At 39.8% G+C, this 19377-nt stretch overlaps 2 protein-coding genes across 5 annotated transcripts in view; both read right to left on the reverse strand.

The window, feature by feature from the left end:
- Positions 1 to 11914, reverse strand: part of HDAC10 (histone deacetylase 10) — a 16670-nt gene extending 4756 nt beyond the window's left edge. For 3 of the 4 annotated variants that reach the window (XR_014935645.1, XM_085519154.1, XM_015852550.3), the window contains exons 1-16: positions 11784 to 11914; positions 11349 to 11415; positions 10433 to 10567; positions 9005 to 9101; positions 8357 to 8454; positions 8172 to 8276; positions 7899 to 7967; positions 7130 to 7256; positions 6308 to 6373; positions 5891 to 5950; positions 5418 to 5507; positions 4106 to 4212; positions 3610 to 3677; positions 2876 to 3155; positions 1699 to 1789; positions 51 to 136 (exon numbers count right to left, since the gene is read on the reverse strand). Coding sequence is in view for 3 of the 4 variants with exons in the window: in XM_085519154.1 (XP_085375280.1) it covers positions 51 to 136; positions 1699 to 1789; positions 2876 to 3155; positions 3610 to 3677; positions 4106 to 4212; positions 5418 to 5507; positions 5891 to 5950; positions 6308 to 6373; positions 7130 to 7256; positions 7899 to 7967; positions 8172 to 8276; positions 8357 to 8454; positions 9005 to 9101; positions 10433 to 10567; positions 11349 to 11413 (1544 nt within the window). In the remaining variant the exon portion in view is untranslated. Of the gene's footprint in view, positions 1 to 50; positions 137 to 1281; positions 1406 to 1698; positions 1790 to 2875; positions 3156 to 3609; positions 3678 to 4105; positions 4213 to 5417; positions 5508 to 5890; positions 5951 to 6307; positions 6374 to 7129; positions 7257 to 7898; positions 7968 to 8171; positions 8277 to 8356; positions 8455 to 9004; positions 9102 to 10432; positions 10568 to 11348; positions 11416 to 11783 lie in introns of those variants that run through there. The other variant, XM_085519257.1, reaches the window with a different exon arrangement.
- Positions 11915 to 12637: 723 nt separating this feature from the next.
- Positions 12638 to 16281, reverse strand: LOC107308537 (secreted frizzled-related protein 2-like). Its single transcript, XM_015852505.3, has 4 exons — positions 15942 to 16281; positions 15269 to 15438; positions 14290 to 14382; positions 12638 to 13226 (listed from the first exon to the last, which is right to left on the reverse strand). Exons 1-4 carry the CDS (start codon positions 16226 to 16228, stop codon positions 12916 to 12918), a joined length of 861 nt encoding a protein of 286 aa, XP_015707991.2. The 5' UTR covers positions 16229 to 16281; the 3' UTR covers positions 12638 to 12915.
- Positions 16282 to 19377: the final 3096 nt, after the last annotated feature.

The following is a 19377-nucleotide window of genomic DNA, read 5'->3' on the forward strand; positions in this document are numbered from 1 at the left end:
CCATCTTATTTTTACATTTTGAGCACCGAACGCAAAAGATAAAAATTCACCTTTGAAATCCAGAATGAAGAGAACGTCTCAGTGCAACAGCAACAGAAGCAGAAGCTGCAGGTGATTCTGCAATTCCATTGCATACCTACAAAAGATATTCTTTTTAATTCACAAGTAATTAGTGCTGCACAAGATTGTGTCATTTCTTATTTGTACCAATTGTGTTTTTACTTGTGTATCAACACAGAGCCACAGCTGCAGGGAAGAGATCCTAAGATTAGGATGTTATTAATTCATTTACAACACAAAGGTCACGTTCGATTATTATGCCAGAAGCTGTTGTATTATTTCAACTGCATGGGCCTGTATTGAAAGTCAACTGTAAAAGTAGATTATGTAGGTGAAGGTCATCTTTAGTGGTTCTCTGAGTAGTCTGCAGACAGGTCACACTCACTGTGCCAGAAGGCAAAACACACTGGAAAAACAGATAGCATGAAAGGAAAGCTGTTCCTGAATTCTGAACTCTTCCTTTAACCTTTAAGCCATTACTTTATGGAAAACATGGTGACAGTATTAATCAGTCAACATGTAAGTGTTGGTTTGTGTTGCACAATGCTTTGAACTCTACACGAAACATAAGGGAACATAAGCAAGAAGACAACGTGTGCACTTCATCATCAGTTCTCCTCTAACCACCAACACAAAATCTCAGCATAGCCTGAATATATCATCTCAAACAGTCATTAGTTGCAGATGCTATTTCCTCTTGCCAGTTGTTCATCTAATCTACTTACAGGCTCTCCTAGAGGTATGTGCAGTCTATAACAATAGAAATTTGTTCCTAAGATCTACTGCCATGACTGCCAACAGCAGGAAGATGACTTACAAGAAAGAGGCCATTCTGACAGGTGTTAGTCCTCTCTGGCTTTGTACTTTAAAGAGAGCTTTTTATTCAAAGAGAGAATGATTTAACAGATGAAGCTGTTTGAATAATATAAATGTGGCATTTTATTTTTAGCTCGCTTGTTGTTTTTCCTCTTTGTTTTTCAAAATTTCAAGACATTAATACGATCTTGCAACCTCTAAGTCTGCCTCATCTTCATTCCTGACTGTGCAAGGATCAGAATGCTGAACTGGAATGGTTGTTTAGAATCATAGGCCACAGTGGTGTTTAAAACTGCTCTACAAAAGCAATCAGGGTGAAGGGCCAGGAAAACAAATGACTGTATAAATTATTGCACATATAATGATAGAGAGTACAGCTTAGCATACTGTGCTATCTTACAATAAAGGGAACTGCAGAAGTCAACTCTCTCTTGAAGTCTGCAGGCAAAACTCCATGCAGAAGTTTAAATCTTTCTCAGGTTCCTTGCTTCTCACTGGTGCTTGATATACAGTCTTATGTCCACAGCAACTGGAAGAATGAATATCTGGTTCATCCTTATGTTTGAGAGCAATGCCTTATGAGCTGTGACTGCAGGAAAGCAGAATAATGTCTTGTCCAATAATAATTAGAAAGGTGTCTTGAGATTAACTACACCTAAAATGCTTTCTCACCTTATATCCACTCTTGTTAGCTAAGCACAGACTAGTGAGATCAGCAGGGTTATGAACTACACAGTAACTAATATCCAGATAATAGTGTGGCAGAAGCAGAAATCAGGAAGGCAACCCCCAGCCCCCTCAATTAAACAACATTATCTTTACCTCTTTCTTAAGTATTTTATCTAGGATGGTCAACGTACTGCCAAGAGAGAGCAAAGTTTTGTTTGCTTTCACAAGGTCCGGATGAAAATCACTATAAAATGAATCACATGAAGCAAAACTAGGTTAGATATGATAGCGCTTTTGGAGAGGATCCTGATAATGATATTTTGCAGTTAGTACTGACAGCAATATGTTTTCTATAAGTACTACACATTCGTTCTCAAAGACATAGTTCTAGCAGGAAGATGACAACACTCCTGCTTAACAGTCACGAAGTCACGAGCTCTCTAAACCTGTTTCTATTTGCACTATAAAGAAAACAAACAAATCCTGATGATATTCAGGAAATAAAGTTCTGTCAAAATGTGACTTTCTAATTTAGAAAGTTGAGTTTCTGAAACTGTAATACCAGTCAGGTATTTTCTTTTTCCAGCTAAAAGCTAACGCAGATCTTAAAGGCATTTTCCTAACACCCTCGTTCTAAATTAACACATTTTCACTGACTGTCCTTTCTCTCTTGAAATAATTTTCTCTAAAAATATTCTGGTTAGTTATATAAAGGACTTCAGAGGAGGGCCACTAAGATGAAGAGGGCTGGAGCACCTCTCCTGTGAAGAAAGGTTGAGGGAACTGGGATTTTTTTAGCGTGGAGAAAAAAAAGGCTCTGGGGAGACCTCACTGTGGCCTTTCAATATTTGAAGAGCGCGTATAAACGGGAGAGGGAACAGCTGTTTACCTGGGTGGATAATGATAGGACAAGGGGGAATGGTTTTAAACTGAGACAGCGGAGGTTTAGGTTAGATATTAGGAGGAAATTTTTCACTCAGAGGGTGGTGATGCACTGGAGGTTGTGGATGCCCCATCTCTGGAGGCATTCAAGGCCAGGCTGGATGAGGCTCTGGGCAGCCTGATCTGGTGGCTGGCAACCCTGCACATAGCAGGGGGGCTGAAACTAGATGATCACTGTGGTCCTTTTCAACCCAGGCCATACTATGATTCTATGATTTTAAGGATACAAATGAATAATAATGTCTTAATTTTTCAGAAGTAGTAAATTTGCCTATGATTGAGTAGACTGATGCCACAGAGACAATGGCAGAGAAAGAATAAGATTATAGTTTGTTCCAAGACTTCTCATCCTTAAAATTAAGTTGAAAATTAATTAAATATGACCGACCTGACAAGAGCTTTTACTTCATTTTTGTCCATTTCCTCCACAACATGAAGGTGTACGGGGAAGGTGTTTAGGTCTGCTGAAGCTTTCAACCCAGCTGTTATTGCTGTTTTGATGGGAGGATCTGGAAATAAAACATTTTTCATGTGCAATTCCAAAAATCTTTCTATTTTGTCAGTTTCATTGCTTTCAGTTATTTTGGCTTCATCTTCTGTAGAGGGATTTGTATCAGCAGTCCCTGCTAAGTCTGATTTGGTGCTCAAATTGTACAAAAATGATGTGTCTAGAAAAGGAGAGTTTCACATGTATTAGTGTTTGAGCAGTGTGTTAATATTTTGTTACATTTATTTGCAAAACAAAGTACACCTGTATGCAGTCTTTGTATTTGTTTCCATGCAAAGTCTACAGTATATTTTGCCACAGATATTTTTCAGTGATGCTACAAACTGTATGAATCTAGAGAAGATTTGTGAGTGATAATAAAACTTCTGTCCATTTTTTCCCCACACAGCAGACAAAGATATCAAAGCACTACTTTTTTAGCGTGATGTTTGTCAGCTCTAGAAGTTAAAGGTATTTTCTTTTCAGACCAGCTGAATACTTGGCCCTGAAAGAAGCCTCCCAGTGCTCCAGCAACCATTTGATGAATGACTGGTAGTTCAATTATTTTAAACAAGAGGAAATAATCTTAATTTTGAATTCCTGTATGAATCCTTTTACCAATCACATATAATTACCTTCATATGTCAACCATTTCCAGTAGGGTTTATGTGCTGCTCTCACATTCTGAATAGATTCTATAGCACTATGACAGAAACAGGATTAATAGTATCAGTACTGATGAAATAACAGAGAACAGTTTAACTGAATGGGAAAAACAACACCAACAATAATGTAAAATCACATAAGAAATGTCTCAAAGTAGAAAATACATTGCGAAGTATCACGTTAAAACCTTGGCAGGCAAAGTGTTCAAAGCACGCATATCTTTATCATCATCATAGTATCACAGTCTCGTGCGGGTTGGAAGGGACCTTAGAGATCATCAAGTCCAACCCCTGGGATTCGAGCCTCTGTGTAGCAGAGCGGCACTTCTACCACTTGCGCCACAGGGGGATTCGAACCCGGGCCCTGGTGTTGCAAGCGGCACTTCTACCACTGCGCCACCAGGGCACGCTTTATATCTTTGATAAATACATAGGTTGTTCTAGAATTACTCTTATGCTTCCTTACCTTAGGCAAGGTGCCATTTCTCCAGTTAACCGAGGCAGAGGATCTCTTAGCAGAGTTTTTACAGTCATGCAGACTGATTCAGACAAGGACTTCAAATGGTAGCCACCCTAAAAAAAAGTATTTCATTCCACATAAGGGATCGATACGGGTCAAGTATGAAAGTCATCATGGGAAATAAATCATTGAATGTATCTGAATTTACAGAAATGATAGATCATACGCAAATGCACTAAGACAGTGTTTCATATTGTAAATTATTTAGTTAAAGGCTACCTGCTGAAGTTCAACGCCAAGTGACAACACAATTCACTTTATCATGGCTCAGTTCACTTTGGAAATCAGTCATGACTTAGCCCTGAAAACTCTATAGAAATTAATACTTTTTCCACGCCCTTCCCATGGCATACCACCTTCAACAATTCTTGTGGAAGATTCCTTAGAAGGTAAATATTACCACTGTCCTCTTAAATATCTGTGCAAGGGAAATCTCCCACAGCCTGACTCCTGATAGTTTTGGCAAGAGTTGGAGGAGAAATTAAGATAGATTTAAGACAGTTGAATTAAATATGACAGACTTGTTCCTGCATTCCATTCACAGAGCAGTCACATCATCTGTATCATGAGGAGGTGATTATTTGCACTTCAGCTAGCATATGGCAGAATCTACAAGAACCTGCTGAAGAAATGCTGATGGAAAAAGAGTTCAAGTGAAACAGAGGTCAAGTGAATCATTTTCTAAGCAATTCATTTGTTCGGGATCACGTTGGGAGGATTTACAAACTTATCTACAGTAAAATTATAGTTTCTCTAACATACAGAAGAGGAGTTGATACATCAACTTCAAAAGGAGGAAGTAATGGTTTTTTAAAAAGACCTCTTAAAGATTTTTTTAGATGTTTTCACAAAAAAAAAAAAAAAAAAAAAAAAAAAAAGCCCCCAGAAAAGGGATGCACACAGACTCTGTAACCAACTTAGAGTGCATTTATGCTAAAGATTTTAAAAATTCTTCTGGAGTAAGACAAAATTGCAGAACACTGCTAATGCTGTTGATTTGCTACTGAAGTTTTAATGAACTGGGACTGTCCAGAGCTGCATTCTGTAGCCACTGTGCACAGGAATTGGCTGTGTTCTTGGAAAAATAAGCACACACTCTTTTGTTCCAACATTTTAAATTAAAAAATTAATAATAATCAAGACACACATTTCTTTTCATGTCTAAGGAGCACTGCCAAATTTTAGTGTTTTTTGGTATTATTGATTCCGAGAAGAGATATAAAAAGAAATTATTTTGTTAAATTCCAAAAGTACTTACCTCCAGGATGACACACAGCTTCCCATGAGCTAAGTGCATCAGGAAATGGGTAAGGTGGGCAAAGACTTCAGGAGTGGCATTCATCTGCCCCTAAATTAAAGAAAGTTCTGTTAATAGATGAAACCCTGAATCAAAAACACTGGTGAGAAAAACAAATAAACAGACAGATGGTCTGAAATAAGTGAGACTGGACTCAACCTCAGCATAAAGGAACACTTGCCTCTAGCTGTACCTAACAAAATGCCAAGCCAGCTGCTTTAAAGGAAGGTGCAAAAAGATGATGCAGGAGTTGTGCCTACAGGACAATCTATCTTTACATGTCATGTGCTATTTATTGAGCTGGGTCAGCTTAAAGACTCAAACATATATTTCTAGCTTTGTGAATTTCATGTAGCAATCGTGACATTTAAGATGCAGGAATATTCTACAAACACATTTATCACTGACAACACAAACCACAGAAAGTTACTTACCTCAGGGTCTCCAATTCCTGAATCGTATCCAGAGGAGACAAGAACCAGTTCAGGATCAAACTGTTATAAAACAGAAATGCAGCACATTCTTTTGCATTGGATTTCAGCTGTACCATACTCAGCTATTACTTCGGCCAGAACATAAACACAAATAAAGATTCTCCTTGATTAAAATATATACATATATACACACATTTATAATAGTACTCCTGATGGGAAAGTTGGAGAGTTTTGTATTGATTATTTGAAAGATAACATTGCGTAAATAGTACTCAGTCAATCAGCACATTGTTCATACCAGCAGAAATTGTGTTAAATGTGATGCTTTTAAGCAGCAAATTTCTACAAATTATTTAATGATGCTAAAGAAATAATCCTTAATTTTGTTATTCACAAAACAGTGCAGTGAAGAAGTACCTCAAAAGCCACTGGAAGCAACACATGAAAGAATGCAGCAAGATAATCCGAATTTCCCATTCCAACCTGCAAAATGTGAGAAATAAAGGTCAGATTCTTCCTGTCCAAGAATAGCTTTTCCTAAGGTTTTTTCAGACATAAGATAATACCAAAAGTTAAAGACAAGGCAGTCTTGTAAGATAAGCTAAAACTCCTCTATAAAACACACACACACACACACACACACAAATATCCATTGCCTTAAGTCTTAAGCATGAGCTTTGATTCTCTGCTGAACAAGGATGGACACAACCACCTCCTGAAGCACTCTGATAAGATGGCTAGGCAAGATACTGAAGAAAAAAAACAATATATAGGTGTCTTCTCTCTTAAAACAAGGAAACATGACATTCTGAGCCTTATTTCTTAGAAGACATTTCACTGCCAGGAATAAGACACACTGTCTGGTCTCTTTTCAGTAGTGCGTGGGGATAGGACTAGAGGTAATGGGATGAAAGTACAGCATAGGAAGTTCCGCACAAATGTGTGCAAGAACTTCTTTACAGTGAGGGTGACAGAGCACTGGAACAGGCTGCCCAGGGAGGTGGTGGAGTCTCCTTCTCTGGAGATATTTAAGACCTGCCTGGATGCCTTCCTGTGTGACATGGTGTAGGGAGCCTGCTTTGGCAGGGGGGTTGGACTCGATGATCTCTAGAGGTCCCTTCCAACCCCTACAATTCTGTGATTCTGTGCCATAACATCTGCCAAGCAGGCAAAGCATTATCTAATGCATAAGAAATAAAGCTGTTGCATTTGCTTTGTTGTGCTGTAAATAACATTTACCTTATTCCAAGGCAAATTTATATTAAAACCTTTTCCCTTTCCCAAACCCACAGCATCATAATCAGATTCTTTGAGTGATGGCCAGAATTTCTGGTGTTCATAGCGATGCCAGGAAAAATACAAAACACTGAAAGATACAAGAAAAATCCAGCTTGACTAAAAGGTTCCAAAGCTGACCTTGTAAACTCTATAATATACAGTAAAAGCATAAAAATACATTTATCCTTTCCTCTTAAGCTCTCCAAGCAGCTTTTGACTGTAAAAGCTGGTACAGAAGGTCCTATGCCAAAATTAAGCTAGAACAGCTTTTAAAGATGTCATGTATGCACTCCTTTCAGATGAAAGACAGGTCACTCTCAGAAGAACAGGCTTGTTTCTAGTAGCCAGCGTCATGGCTTTTCAGAAAACAGCATGAAGCTCATGCGTTTTATCTAACTAGCACTTGAACTGAGAGATCTCTAAATAAAAAGATCAGAGATATTACCTAAATCCTGCTATAGAGTGATCTCACTACTGAGAATCTCTTTAAAATTCACACTGCTCATTTTGCGTTTGTTAGTCTTTATCTTAAAATAAGTTTATGTGTTTCTTATTGTTAGACTTTTTTTTTTTCCCTTTACTTGATAACAGGCAAAAGAAAACAACAGTCAATAAATAGCAAGCAGAACATTTTGTTTTTTGTAAGATTCTAGATTTAGGAGTATAATAAAATCTTATTCCCTATAGAAGCAAGCAGTACTTAGCTAGCTAACAAAAACATCCTTCAAACCTTGGATCTTCTTCAAATATATACTGAGTTCCTTGCCCATGGTGCACATCCCAGTCAACAATTAGGATTCTGCATAGAAAAGCAAAACAAAACATTCAGTGGATGAACCATGACATACTAAAGGAAGTGCAGATGACTAAGATTTTCTGACCCAAAAAGGTACGTGACACCCACGAGGCTCTGGACATTACTCTAAAATGGCACCATGTCAAATGATAATGTAACATCACACTTGGGTATGAAAAGCTTCTCTACGGTCAACCACACTCTTACCTCTGTAGACCATACTTCAGTTTTGCATATTCTGCTGCAATAGCAACGTTGTTGAACAAACAGAACCCATTAGCTGCGTTTCTCTGACTGTGGTGACCTGGAGGTCTAAAAAAAAAGTTTTATGTCATTAAATACAACAAAGGAAATTTTGGTGAGAAGTGAAGATTTTTCTCACAATTTCTTACCTTACTAATGCCATTCCATTGCATACTTTTCCTGACATCACAGAGTCCACTAGTTGCAAAGCTGCTCCTACAGCTAGTCTGGCACAGTGGTAAGTGTTCTGAAAAAGAGAAATTCATTGTTGTTATCCGTTATTCATCAGCTAGCTTTAGAGCAACCCAACATGAAAGTGACATAAGTCAATCCTAATGAAGTTGTATGCAGCCAGTTAAAAGCACAATTTTACAACAGAAAAGCCAGTGCACTTTTAGGTTTGTCTGTAATCATCACATGCTTTGTAAGGACATTCTCTCTAAGGGAGATAAATAAGAGATGGACATACTGAATTGACTGGTTCCATTGGCAATAGAACCAGTTCTCTGAATATAAGAAATAAAACCTTACAATAACAAAAGCAAAATTAAAATCTGAGTAGTATGCTATAGTGGCATAATATAATTACAGAACAGATAAAAGAACACTTAGCAATTCAAATTACAGCATAGCACTAAACTGGAAATGGATCAACAAAATGCCATAAACACATGCAAGTATATTTAGATAACAAAATAAATCATCATCAGCGTTCCCCTACTTAGAAAACCATCACACAGATGCAATAATACAAATACCTGCATCACCCACTACAGGAAGCAGTTTAACTTACACACCGGATGAAAGAAAAAAGCATCATAATTTCCAGAGATTCTTTTCAGCTCCTCCTCATTCATTGTCTGTGTGCTTTTGGCAACTTCCAAGTGTTCTGAACTGCAGAGAACAGGGAGATTAACACAACATTTAACTAAGCAAACAGACTTAGGGTTTTTAAATACAATTAAATGTAACAAAAGGTAACACAACATACATTAAAAGAGGTTATCTACAAAACGACACAAATCCAGAACGTACCCTGGCATGCTGGCTGCAGGTTACAGTGAAGCAAAGGAGTGCTATGAAACAAAGGATTCTTGGATATCCTAGGAATATAATGACATGCTTTTCCCCTTTCCCAGCCGTATTTGATTGAATTCCTTATCTCGTGTACTAACTCCCTCTTCTCATTGGTTCAAGAGCACAAATACTTTGGCACTAGAAACACTGTTCCACCAGTTCTCTGTCACTGCTATCTTGCCTTTGGGTGCTGAGATGGAAATTAAGTTTGATCTCATCTACCCTCCTCTCTGCTTTCTAACACAGGATACAATGACCACGTATGTGTTCCTCTTGCTGGACACCCTTCACTTGGGAGCTGCTTTAAAGGTAAAGCTCTCACCCTGGATACCCTTTAGTTATGTTCTATAGCCATCTCTGCATCCAGCCATGAACTCCACTGATGTGGGCCTCCACCCTGACCTGTGGAATAATGTTCAAACTTAACCACACATCTGCCATGTTACTGCAGACTTGTCAAGCAATTTAAACTCTCAGCTGAATTTGAGTTAGCATCATCAGATCTGTGCTGCCCACTTCCCTTGGGGACTGTGGGATTGTAGCCTTGTCTGTGCAGACCCTGCCTCTGTCTGCTTTGCAATCATGCTTTGCTCCCAGCTCCACTTGTCCTTCACAGAAAGACTCTGCTGCTTCCTAACAAGGAAAAACGAGCACGCAACCAATATGCATGTTGGCTGCAGAGCTACCACACCAAGGTGAGAAGTGCCAGAGCAGACTTCAGTGCCATGAGTTCAGAAGAAGCAAGATGCTCATCCTCCAAACTCCCCCACAGACTTAGCTACAAAGCTTTTCTGTTGGCACACTCTGCCTCAAAGAGGTTTGGGAGAAAGAGGAGGATATCAGTTTTCCTACATTTTTAAATTAGAAACTTACTTTTAATACTGTATTCAAATCAGCGATCATGGCTCAAGAATCCAAAGAGTGGAAGTGGGGATTTATTGGAACAGCAAAATCATTCATTCTTCAGTATCTATAGCATAGTCAACATTATCTGTACAAGTTTCAGCCTGACACATTTTCCAATGGAATTACTGGAAGTTATTGAGCTTAGGACCAGGCATGTTTAAGTGGTGCAAGACATGCTCTGGAGGTACGTCACCTGTTTTTCATCAGATTAAACTGAATGGCAATGAAAATTATTTTCATACCTGTGAACTAAGAGGATTTCCTCCTCACTTCCTTCTCTAGCAGGCACAGGGACACATCTTTCCACAAGATGGTAACGCTGAAGCTGCTCATAGGAGGCTGACAGTCTTTCTGGCACTTCGATATCACAAACAGGGCTGAAAATAAGTGACATTCATATTACTACAATACACATCAGCACAGCTTGCAAGTAACAATAATGCCTACTGTGCACTATAAGTAAAGATACAAATATCCTCAGAGGGACATGTGAGAGTAAAAAAATAATAATAAAATTAGTTTAGTACTTTTCAGTTTAGAATTGAACCAAACAATTACAAAACCCGTAAGTAAAAATAAAAGTATGGCTCTCACACAGAAATAAACAAACATCATTCATTTTTGCTTCTCTCACTGCTTAAAGTGGCAGTGACTACCACGGGTATGGAGACACTGGAATTAAAAGTGAAGATCTTACAAGGAAGATCAACAGAGAACAGGATTTGACAGGTCAGAGTTGGACTTCATTTCAAGCACAACAAAGGTACTGGTCTAATTTACATAAATGTGAGCTAGCTGCACGTATAAATTTCTAATTGAACTTAATTCAGATAAGAAAGTAAATCCATATATTTTTGAATGATACTTTGGCTTTATAAGTAATTTAATTAGCTTAAACTGCAGTTTAGAGAACTAATCCCCTTACTAAGGCCTACTGGACTGCAGGGCTTCAGCCTCTCAGGTCCAGCTGCAGATTAGCATTAAGGTACATAGATACAAATTAGCAATAAAGTTTTTCGGGAAGGCAGACTTAGTAGGAAAGTTACCCGGTTATCCATCACTACACACCCCATATGTGTGTATTTACAAAATAAACATTTTCTTGTTACTTTCTTGACAAGAACCCATTCATAAATAGAACAGGACATCATGACTTACTCGTTCCAAAGCAGCTTATGCCTGGTCATTGCCTCATCGTAAATCAGGGCTGTTCCTGAAGCCATCGCTACAGACAGAACAGACAAAAGTCCTCAGGTAGGTATATCAGGTATGAAACAGAGGTACAATAAAACAGCCCGTGATAACGTGTGTATACACGGCAGCAGCCTGCAGGAGGATCTCGCACTTTAGACTTTTAAGTACAAAGTGGAAACAAAGAACATTTAGGAGAATCGCAGAGAGGCTGGTTAGCGCGGCCACAGGACAAGAACTGCAGGCAGAGCCCAGGAACAGGCTGCAATCCCGGTTACCTGAAGGCTCAGCACAGGGACGTGCGGTGCAGCACAGGGGGTACAAGAGCTTCCCCAGTCCCTGCGGCAGCGGATAAAGGCCCCGGGGCGAGCTCTGGGCCAGCAAGTATGTAGGGGTACTCACCCCGGGCTGAGACGGGTATGTGGGAGAGCTCAGTGACCCCGGACACGGCACGACCGGCCACACTCCCTACTCAAACCGCCCCAGCAGCGCCGCGGCCTCACCGCTGAGGGAAGGCCCAGCGCCGCCCACCTGCAGCACGGGGCGGGACGGCGGGAGGGGACGGAGCTGCCACATGTCCCACAGAACGCCCACAGCCCCGCCTCAGCTGGAGCTGCTGCTGGGCGGGTGATGTGCTCACGAGTGGCTGGTGGTGAAGGGGTGGAACGTTCTCACACTATCGACTATGAATATAGGTTGTTCCAACTTTTTTTTTTTTTTTTTTTTTTTTTTTTTTCCCCCATAGAAGACCCACAAGGGTCGTCGAGCTCAACTCCCGGCTCCACACAGAACCACCTTAAATTCGAACCATGTGTCCAAACATTCCTTGAGCTTTGGCACCTCAGGGCTGTGCCCGCTGCCCTGGGCTGCCTGTTCCGTGCCCACCGCCCTCTGGTGCACTGACATTTGTATGTCTGAATATTAAATAGAACCTTTCAACAAGGGGGTCCTGGTTTTAAAAGATTCAAATCCTGCAGTTACCCCGTGCTCTGAGGCATTGCCACTGACATATGTCATCTTGATCAATGTCAAATGACACCAAATGATCAGATCTTCTTCTTGTTGGGCTAACTGTATTGTGTCTGCTGTTATTTATTCCATTTTAATTCTGACAAAAAAGACCAGCAGAGGGCCACCTTCTTTTAAAATACTCAGATGGAAAAGAATGAGGTGTATTAATGAAGCATTGACCAAGAGAAAGTTTGGTAAGTCAAGAAAATGGCAGGGTGAACACTGTAGAATAATACTAAAGGCACTGAACCAGATTAAAACTGTTTCATTTCAGTTTTTATACATATTACAAAAGATTTTTGCAATAACTCACACGTTTATACATAGATGACCAAGCTCAAATTTCACAAATAGCTACAATACTATACAAAGTAGGCCTGATAACACTGGATTTAAGTTCAACTTATAATACAGTTTAAAAGGAAACAAAGATTTTACATGCCACTTATAGTACATTCTTATTTACAAGGCAAGTTCAGCATAAGAAGTGTAATAAGATTTTTACAAGTAATAAGATAAATATTTACAAGCATTTGTGGTACCTCCACTTCTGAGTGGCCAGAGTCAGCTGGGAGTCCCTCCTCTGCCAGCGATAAATCTGATTTACTACAATGATACCTTCCTCAATCCTCCCTACAAGGAGATACACCGTAGGACGATGGGTTTGAATCATCCTCTGTGTACAGTTTTCATTGATAAGCAGCCATTGCTGTATCATGTGCTGAGTTTCATAAGGCAAAAGCGAGCCCTGGGTAATGAATTCCACGTGGCACTCAATGTTGTACTCTTGGTGGGCAATTACTGCTCTTTTTTTGGACAGCTTTACTTTCACTGCTAAGGAAAAAAAGGAAACACGTAAGTCACTCAGTTTGTTTAAACATAGAAATAAACACTACCCATTAAAGCAGGAAGATTCCTTAAACATACTCTCCTAATTCCTGGTGATGGTGTACGGTGACATCTTCTCCCACAGCAGTATAGATTATAAAAGTTTTTTTTTAATAATTTTGTAACTTATTTAATTAGGCAACTAGGAAAACATATTTTCACAAAGATGTGTAATGTATTTTTGCCATCATTGTATATGTGATGGTGACTGGATAGTTAGATATCGTAAGCTGTTGATGTTGTTCTAATACCATGAGGGCAACCTCCTTGCCCAAACTATTCTACAGAGACTCATTTTGTTTCTGTCATGAACCTCTCAGCAGTAATGCTTGGTGATACCACCCTTTTAGATATTCCCTTTCCATCACAGGCCTCTATCTATCAAACACAAGTAACTCCACCAACACTCCTTAGCATGTAATTTCTCTGCAGTACTTGATCTAAAGCCAGCTGTATTCACGAGCAGTCTCTATTGATTTCAAAGGGCTTTGCAGGACATTTCTAGGGCAAACTCAAAAGTATTGCCTGTCACTTCAGTAAGAGAACGTGAGGTAAGAATTTATTTTTTATGATTTTCTGAGTCATTTCAGTAAGTCATGGATTGTGAATTAATGCACGAGTAACAAGGACATGCCATTCACTGGTGAAACAACCAAAGCTTTACTGGGTTTAATTACTAATAAAAGACAAACTGGTTTATTTGCTTGCTTTTGCCAGGAATATTTTCCATATACCATACTGTACTGCAATGAAGCCAGCCCAACATGAACAGAAAAGCTATTTGTTTGTAAAATAGATGACAAAGAGGTCTTTTGTGCATAATAATTCCTTACATTTTGCTCAGAAAGAATATATTCTGAAAAATAACCCAAAGTTGACTCAGTATCTAAGCTCTCAGGATGAAATTTTGAAACCCCAGCAGAAGCTGTGAGCTATTTTAATCCTAATTTTAAAGCATTTTAGAAGGAGAACTGATAGTTCAAGAGCAGCCGTATTAACAAGGACTTACCAAAATTACTGTCACAGAAAACTTCGAGAACTCTTTTGTGTGTAAAGAATTCCTCCACTGCTGGGCAGGTCTGGCATGCAGGCTTTGGTAGGACTGGTAAGAAATGGCAAAGTCTCATCATTATCTTTTAGAGTGTTCGGTATTAGTTTTCTGCTATGAAAGTTGAGAGCTTGCTGTTTAACTGTGAGTAACTATAGAAAATACACAATTGTTCAGTGATAATGTAAGCATCCGCACGCTTCTCCCAAAGCATGGCTAAGCATGGCTAGGGAGGAAAAGGAGTTTCTGTTTCCTTGTCCATTCACTCCTTGTTTAGACTGACAAAGTCAATCACCAACATCGAATGCAGTATTAAATAGAGTTTTATTTTCAGTATAGCTGCGGGGTGGGAAAGGGGTCAAGTGAGAATTCTGTCAGTGACCCCAGGTTCAGCTGGGATAGTACCGAGGACATAGGAACTGGAGTGTGGCAGCAGCAACTTACTTGTAGTGGCATGTACATAAGTAAATAAACCTAAGCACATTTGAAGATTTGACTGTCAATGTCACACTAACTCAGGTTTCCCTAAGGAAAATCAGATAATAAATCCTCCCAACTTTTCTAAGTTGATCCGACGACCAATTCAATTAAATGTGAGTTTATCAGATCCCTGATGAAGTTGATAAGTCTGTAAAGAGACCTCAAAATAAATCAGATACAGTGCTGACATGGATATGGTACTGCCTGTAGCTGTGCAGGGAGATAATCACTTCCTCTGCTATTTGTAGACCAGCTACTCTTCATTTAACTGAAGCGATGCTGACTCACGCCATCTGAGGAGTGCCTCAGTTTTCACTGCAGGCATTAGCACTTCCCCCCCTCTGCACAAACAAGTACATATAGATGCAACTCCAATTACAAAGTCACAGACTGAGAACTGTGTCCGTTCTGTCTTTTACCTGCAGCATGCAGTACAGCCACCCTGCCATCTTTCACCTACCTTTGTGCAAGTATTTATGTTCCTTTGTAAGTGATGCCAGACACATGTCCTCGTCTGCGGGGAAACGGTTGCAGTCCAGACTTTCTGGCCAGGTGTGCCCATGGCAGGCAAGTACAGGAGCGCAGCTGTCCCGCACACCAACACACATACTCCTGCAGGGATGGATGAACCTGCACCAGAGGGAGCACCAGGCTGAAGCTGTTCAGTTCACTCAGTGATAACAAAGTATTTCAGCAGTGATTTCTGTGCAAAGTACATGCTAATATTTGACATCCTTCAGTAAGAATTCAGTTCTAGAAATGGTTTATGCTTCTATGTTATAGAATTGCATTATTTGTAAAATGCTTTTCTTACTATCTGAGAAAATCCTTGTCAAAAGCCTGAGTCTCTCTGCAATGGGTAAATTGGTTTCAATGTCAGCTATACTCAGCTTTAAATTAACAAGAACAAAATTTCAACTGAAACAAATTAAAATATGGTATTCTTTAGCAACAGCATCAATTTCCACAAAGCAAATTAAAGTTTAAGTGGGACTTAAGTGCTTTTGAGTGCTTTTCTTCCCGACGAGTATGAAAAAGTTAACAGAATTATTTCAGATGAAGTGGAGATCACCTTTCCATTACAATTAGCATGCATTTGATTTGATCCCTGTTCTGGGTGCTGTGATACTTACGTGTCCAGGCAGATGGGCGCAAACAGAGAGCACAGGAACATCCTCACATGAGGGTGACAGTCCGTGTGCACCAGGTGCTGCCAGGTGGTGGATTTTCGGACCACCTCTGCCATGCTTGTGTGTCCCATCAGGTTGGGAAGCCTCATTTCCAAGTACCCAATCTCATGGCACATGTCCATCTCCTTGGGTATCACTACACATTTGGTGGATAATCCAATGTCAAAGCTTGTGCCCACCCTTAGGAAACCACTCAGGGTGAAAACAAGTATTTTTGCAGCCAACAACATCTTCCTGTGAGTTCCAGCTTGCCAAACAGGGAGCTGTCAAACCTCCCAAGCACAGGGGCATGCTGAAAACTCTGTGGCTTATATACCCCAAGAGCTTAATGAACCCTTGGTTTTCAACTGCTTATCAAATCACTTGAAACAGCACTGGCTCTTATAGCCTATCCAAGTGATTGTTGTGATAACCAGGGAGGTGGAGACAAGATATAGAAGTATGTTCCCTAAAGGCATAGATTAGCTATAGGCTTTCACGTGCCTGACAGCATCAGCTGCTAGTAGCGTGCTATGTGGTATATTAAATTTTGACACCTAGGAGTCTTGCTCTGTGCTTTCTAAATCAAATTAAGAGATCTCCCAGAAAAGTGGCTGGGCAGACAAGCTGTCTCCTAGGGCTGCTGTGTCTCCTTTGTTTTCAGACCCTGCTGACCAGCCAGAAGAAAACAGCCCAGATTGACTTATCAAGTGAAAATGTTTTGCTTGTGCTAATTGCTCGTGTCTCTTCCACTGTTTTACAATGTAGAAGGGGCACTTTCTTTATTTGCACAAGCACCAAAACAGAGACAGTTTTATTAACCAAGTATTTTGGCTGGAAATTGGGACCCCTGTGCTGTGGCATGCGAAAGCTCTCAACTGCCATTAATTTTACTGACTACAGAATGACTACAGAACTCGTGTCTTTTACTTATTCACTGCAGTGGTGGATTTAACCTTTGCTGGCAGAAAAATATGGTAGGACTGTAGTGACTGCCAGTATTTATTCAGAGAGAAAAGACAGTGACAGGTATGAAGTTTATTATTTCAAATAAAAGTTATTTTTAATTCGCTATTTTTTAATAGTTGTGATCATTTCAAATGATAACTTAGTAACACTTAGAATTCTACAAAGAACTCATCATTTCCCATCTTTACTAAGAAATTATGACTACCGAAAACTCTTTGTAAGTAAATAATACCAAGGATTTACTTCTTCTGCCTGTAGCACAAAACAAAATAAAAGAATATTAAATTTCTTAAGAGTTAAAATTACTGACAGTATTTTGTTACTCTCCTTAATATAGGACTGTCAAACAACTCTTACCTACAGAGGAGAAGATGGGGAATCAGACAAGGTGATAGGATCTGAATAATGCGTTTCTTACCTATTGTGAACTGAAAAGTCAGACTACTGGGCAGGTAAAAGAAGCTGTAAACAAAACTTTTAAAGGGATTTTTAAAGGTTTTTCCATTTTGATACAGGGTGTGTGCTTTGTTGTTTTGGTGTTTCTTCATTTCCATTTCTTACTTGTAGAAATGTTGAGATATGAACAGCAAGTAGTTGGATCTGTTGTAAGTTATCCAGCTTTATTAGACAAAAGCACGTTTGTAATAGCAAATCAGCCAGAATCTGAAATACCTTTTTCAGAAACAGCATCTTTTTGTGCTTACACTTAGCTGTAGTACATATAGACTATGTGCTACATATTATTTACACTCTTATACCTATATTTTAGAGTATTAATCTCAGCATCTTTGAAATCAGTCACAAACTCCCTCTGGTTCCTCCTTAACTGTTTTCTTTGCTAAGCTACAGGAGAAATTACAGTGTCTGTTTAATTAAATTGGGAAAAAAAGACAACATAATGTCTCTGATATGTCAGTTTGACACCCAGCAGCTACAGGGGAACCAAACTTTATATAGGAAGTCCTCACTCAGCCAGCAGATCTCTACATCCATCCATGCTGCTGTTGTTTTTACCAATTCAATCCACAACTGTATGGAATTAATCAAATTCCTCTCTGGCCCTGATAGTATTATTTGGTAGCAATTTTCTCATCTGGTTGTCACCTGAAATCATGTGGCAAGTAGTTGTCCAGTAAAGAATAGCCTTCCATTGCATCTGTGAAATGGCATTACATGCACACTTCTGAGTGATACAACATGTATATTCAGAAAGAGTATCTGCTCTCTCAGTTATTTAGATGTGGCTTTATTCTTCCGTGACTCTCATAATCTACAAGAAAACATGATTTATGCTAGAATCCAAGTAAACTCTGCTGCTTTAAATAATGAGGGGCTGGAAAGTATCATCTGACTGAGAAAAAAAAAAGTAAGAAGAGTATGTTTTAGTATCCCCTGGTTAGAGCCAGACTGGGCTCTGGTTAGAGCCAGACTGGGCTTCATAGGCCTGGATACACGAAAGAATTTCCAGAGCCAATGTGCTTCAGAGTGAGCATGGCTGCATATTTATAGTCATTGCACATGAACTGAAGGTTTACACCCAAAATAACTCTACACAGCTACTGTGATGGTCTATATCTGCTTATGAATAGCTGTGAGTGGGCTGCAACAGCAACCATGAGGACCTGGTCATGGGTGACTGCTATTCTGACAGTTGTGAGCTTTGCCTATGTTGTCACCAAAGGGGCTGACTCGGCCTTTCCCACCCAATGCATGCCTTCCTCACAGCCTGGACAAGTGCCCTTGTGCTGGCTTGTGATGTAAAAGACCTGATTTTGAGAGCTCCCTGGGGGCCACCAGTAATGGACAGGATAGACATAGGGATAATGAGAGACTGAGAGGAGTTGTACTGACAGCTAATCTCTCTCCTGACAAACAGTCTGCACAGGAACTGTCTTGAAAATAAAAGATGGTGAACATCTGAGTCATGATTTCTCACCAGGATTTCCCAGGGACATGGTCATTTATGAGTCACCACAGAGCTGTACCTTAATGCTTCTTTCAGCATACATTGCAAAGAAGGTCAGCTATCTTTGGATTCCTTTCCTTTGGTGAGTTGAGTTCCAGTGGGTTATTGTTTTATAACACTAAGGACAATCATTTTCCTCTGTTGCTACAGTGGTGTAGCTGGGGGCTGGTGGCTTGACCACTTTGGAGACACGAGGCTCAGAGCAGCATAACGGGGTTACTCTTCCTGTGTCTGGGAAGTCTGGCACAATGCTTCAGCTGGAGCCTGGGGGGACCCAAGAGTGTGGAAGAGCTTTCTTGATCTTCGTTGTTAGTGCAGAATGCCAGAAGAATGGCAATCCATCTGCTCTACTTCTCTTTCTTCTTTTCTTCTTGTTTTGTTCACCCAGGGCATAGCAAGACTTCAAGTCTGTGTCAGAAATTATGAAGCACGGTGACTCTAAAAGCATTAAACAGCTGAAGAATT

Source organism: Coturnix japonica, chromosome 1, assembly GCF_054131305.1.
Source record: "Coturnix japonica strain WE chromosome 1, WE-NBRP24, whole genome shotgun sequence".
In the NCBI taxonomy this organism is placed as follows: domain Eukaryota; kingdom Metazoa; phylum Chordata; class Aves; order Galliformes; family Phasianidae; genus Coturnix; species Coturnix japonica.

Bases quoted from the DNA above. Each gene is read 5' to 3' on its own strand.
- LOC107308537 (XM_015852505.3), bottom strand. From the start codon at position 16,228: ATGTTGTTGGCTGCAAAAATACTTGTTTTCACCCTGAGTGGTTTCCTA. The intron at 14,383-15,268 runs GTAGGTGAAAGA...ATTTCTTACCAG, and splicing joins ACATAAATACTTGCACAAAG to TCCTACCAAAGCCTGCATGC. The intron at 13,227-14,289 runs GTAAGTCCTTGT...TTTTTTCCTTAG, and splicing joins TTTCTGTGACAGTAATTTTG to CAGTGAAAGTAAAGCTGTCC.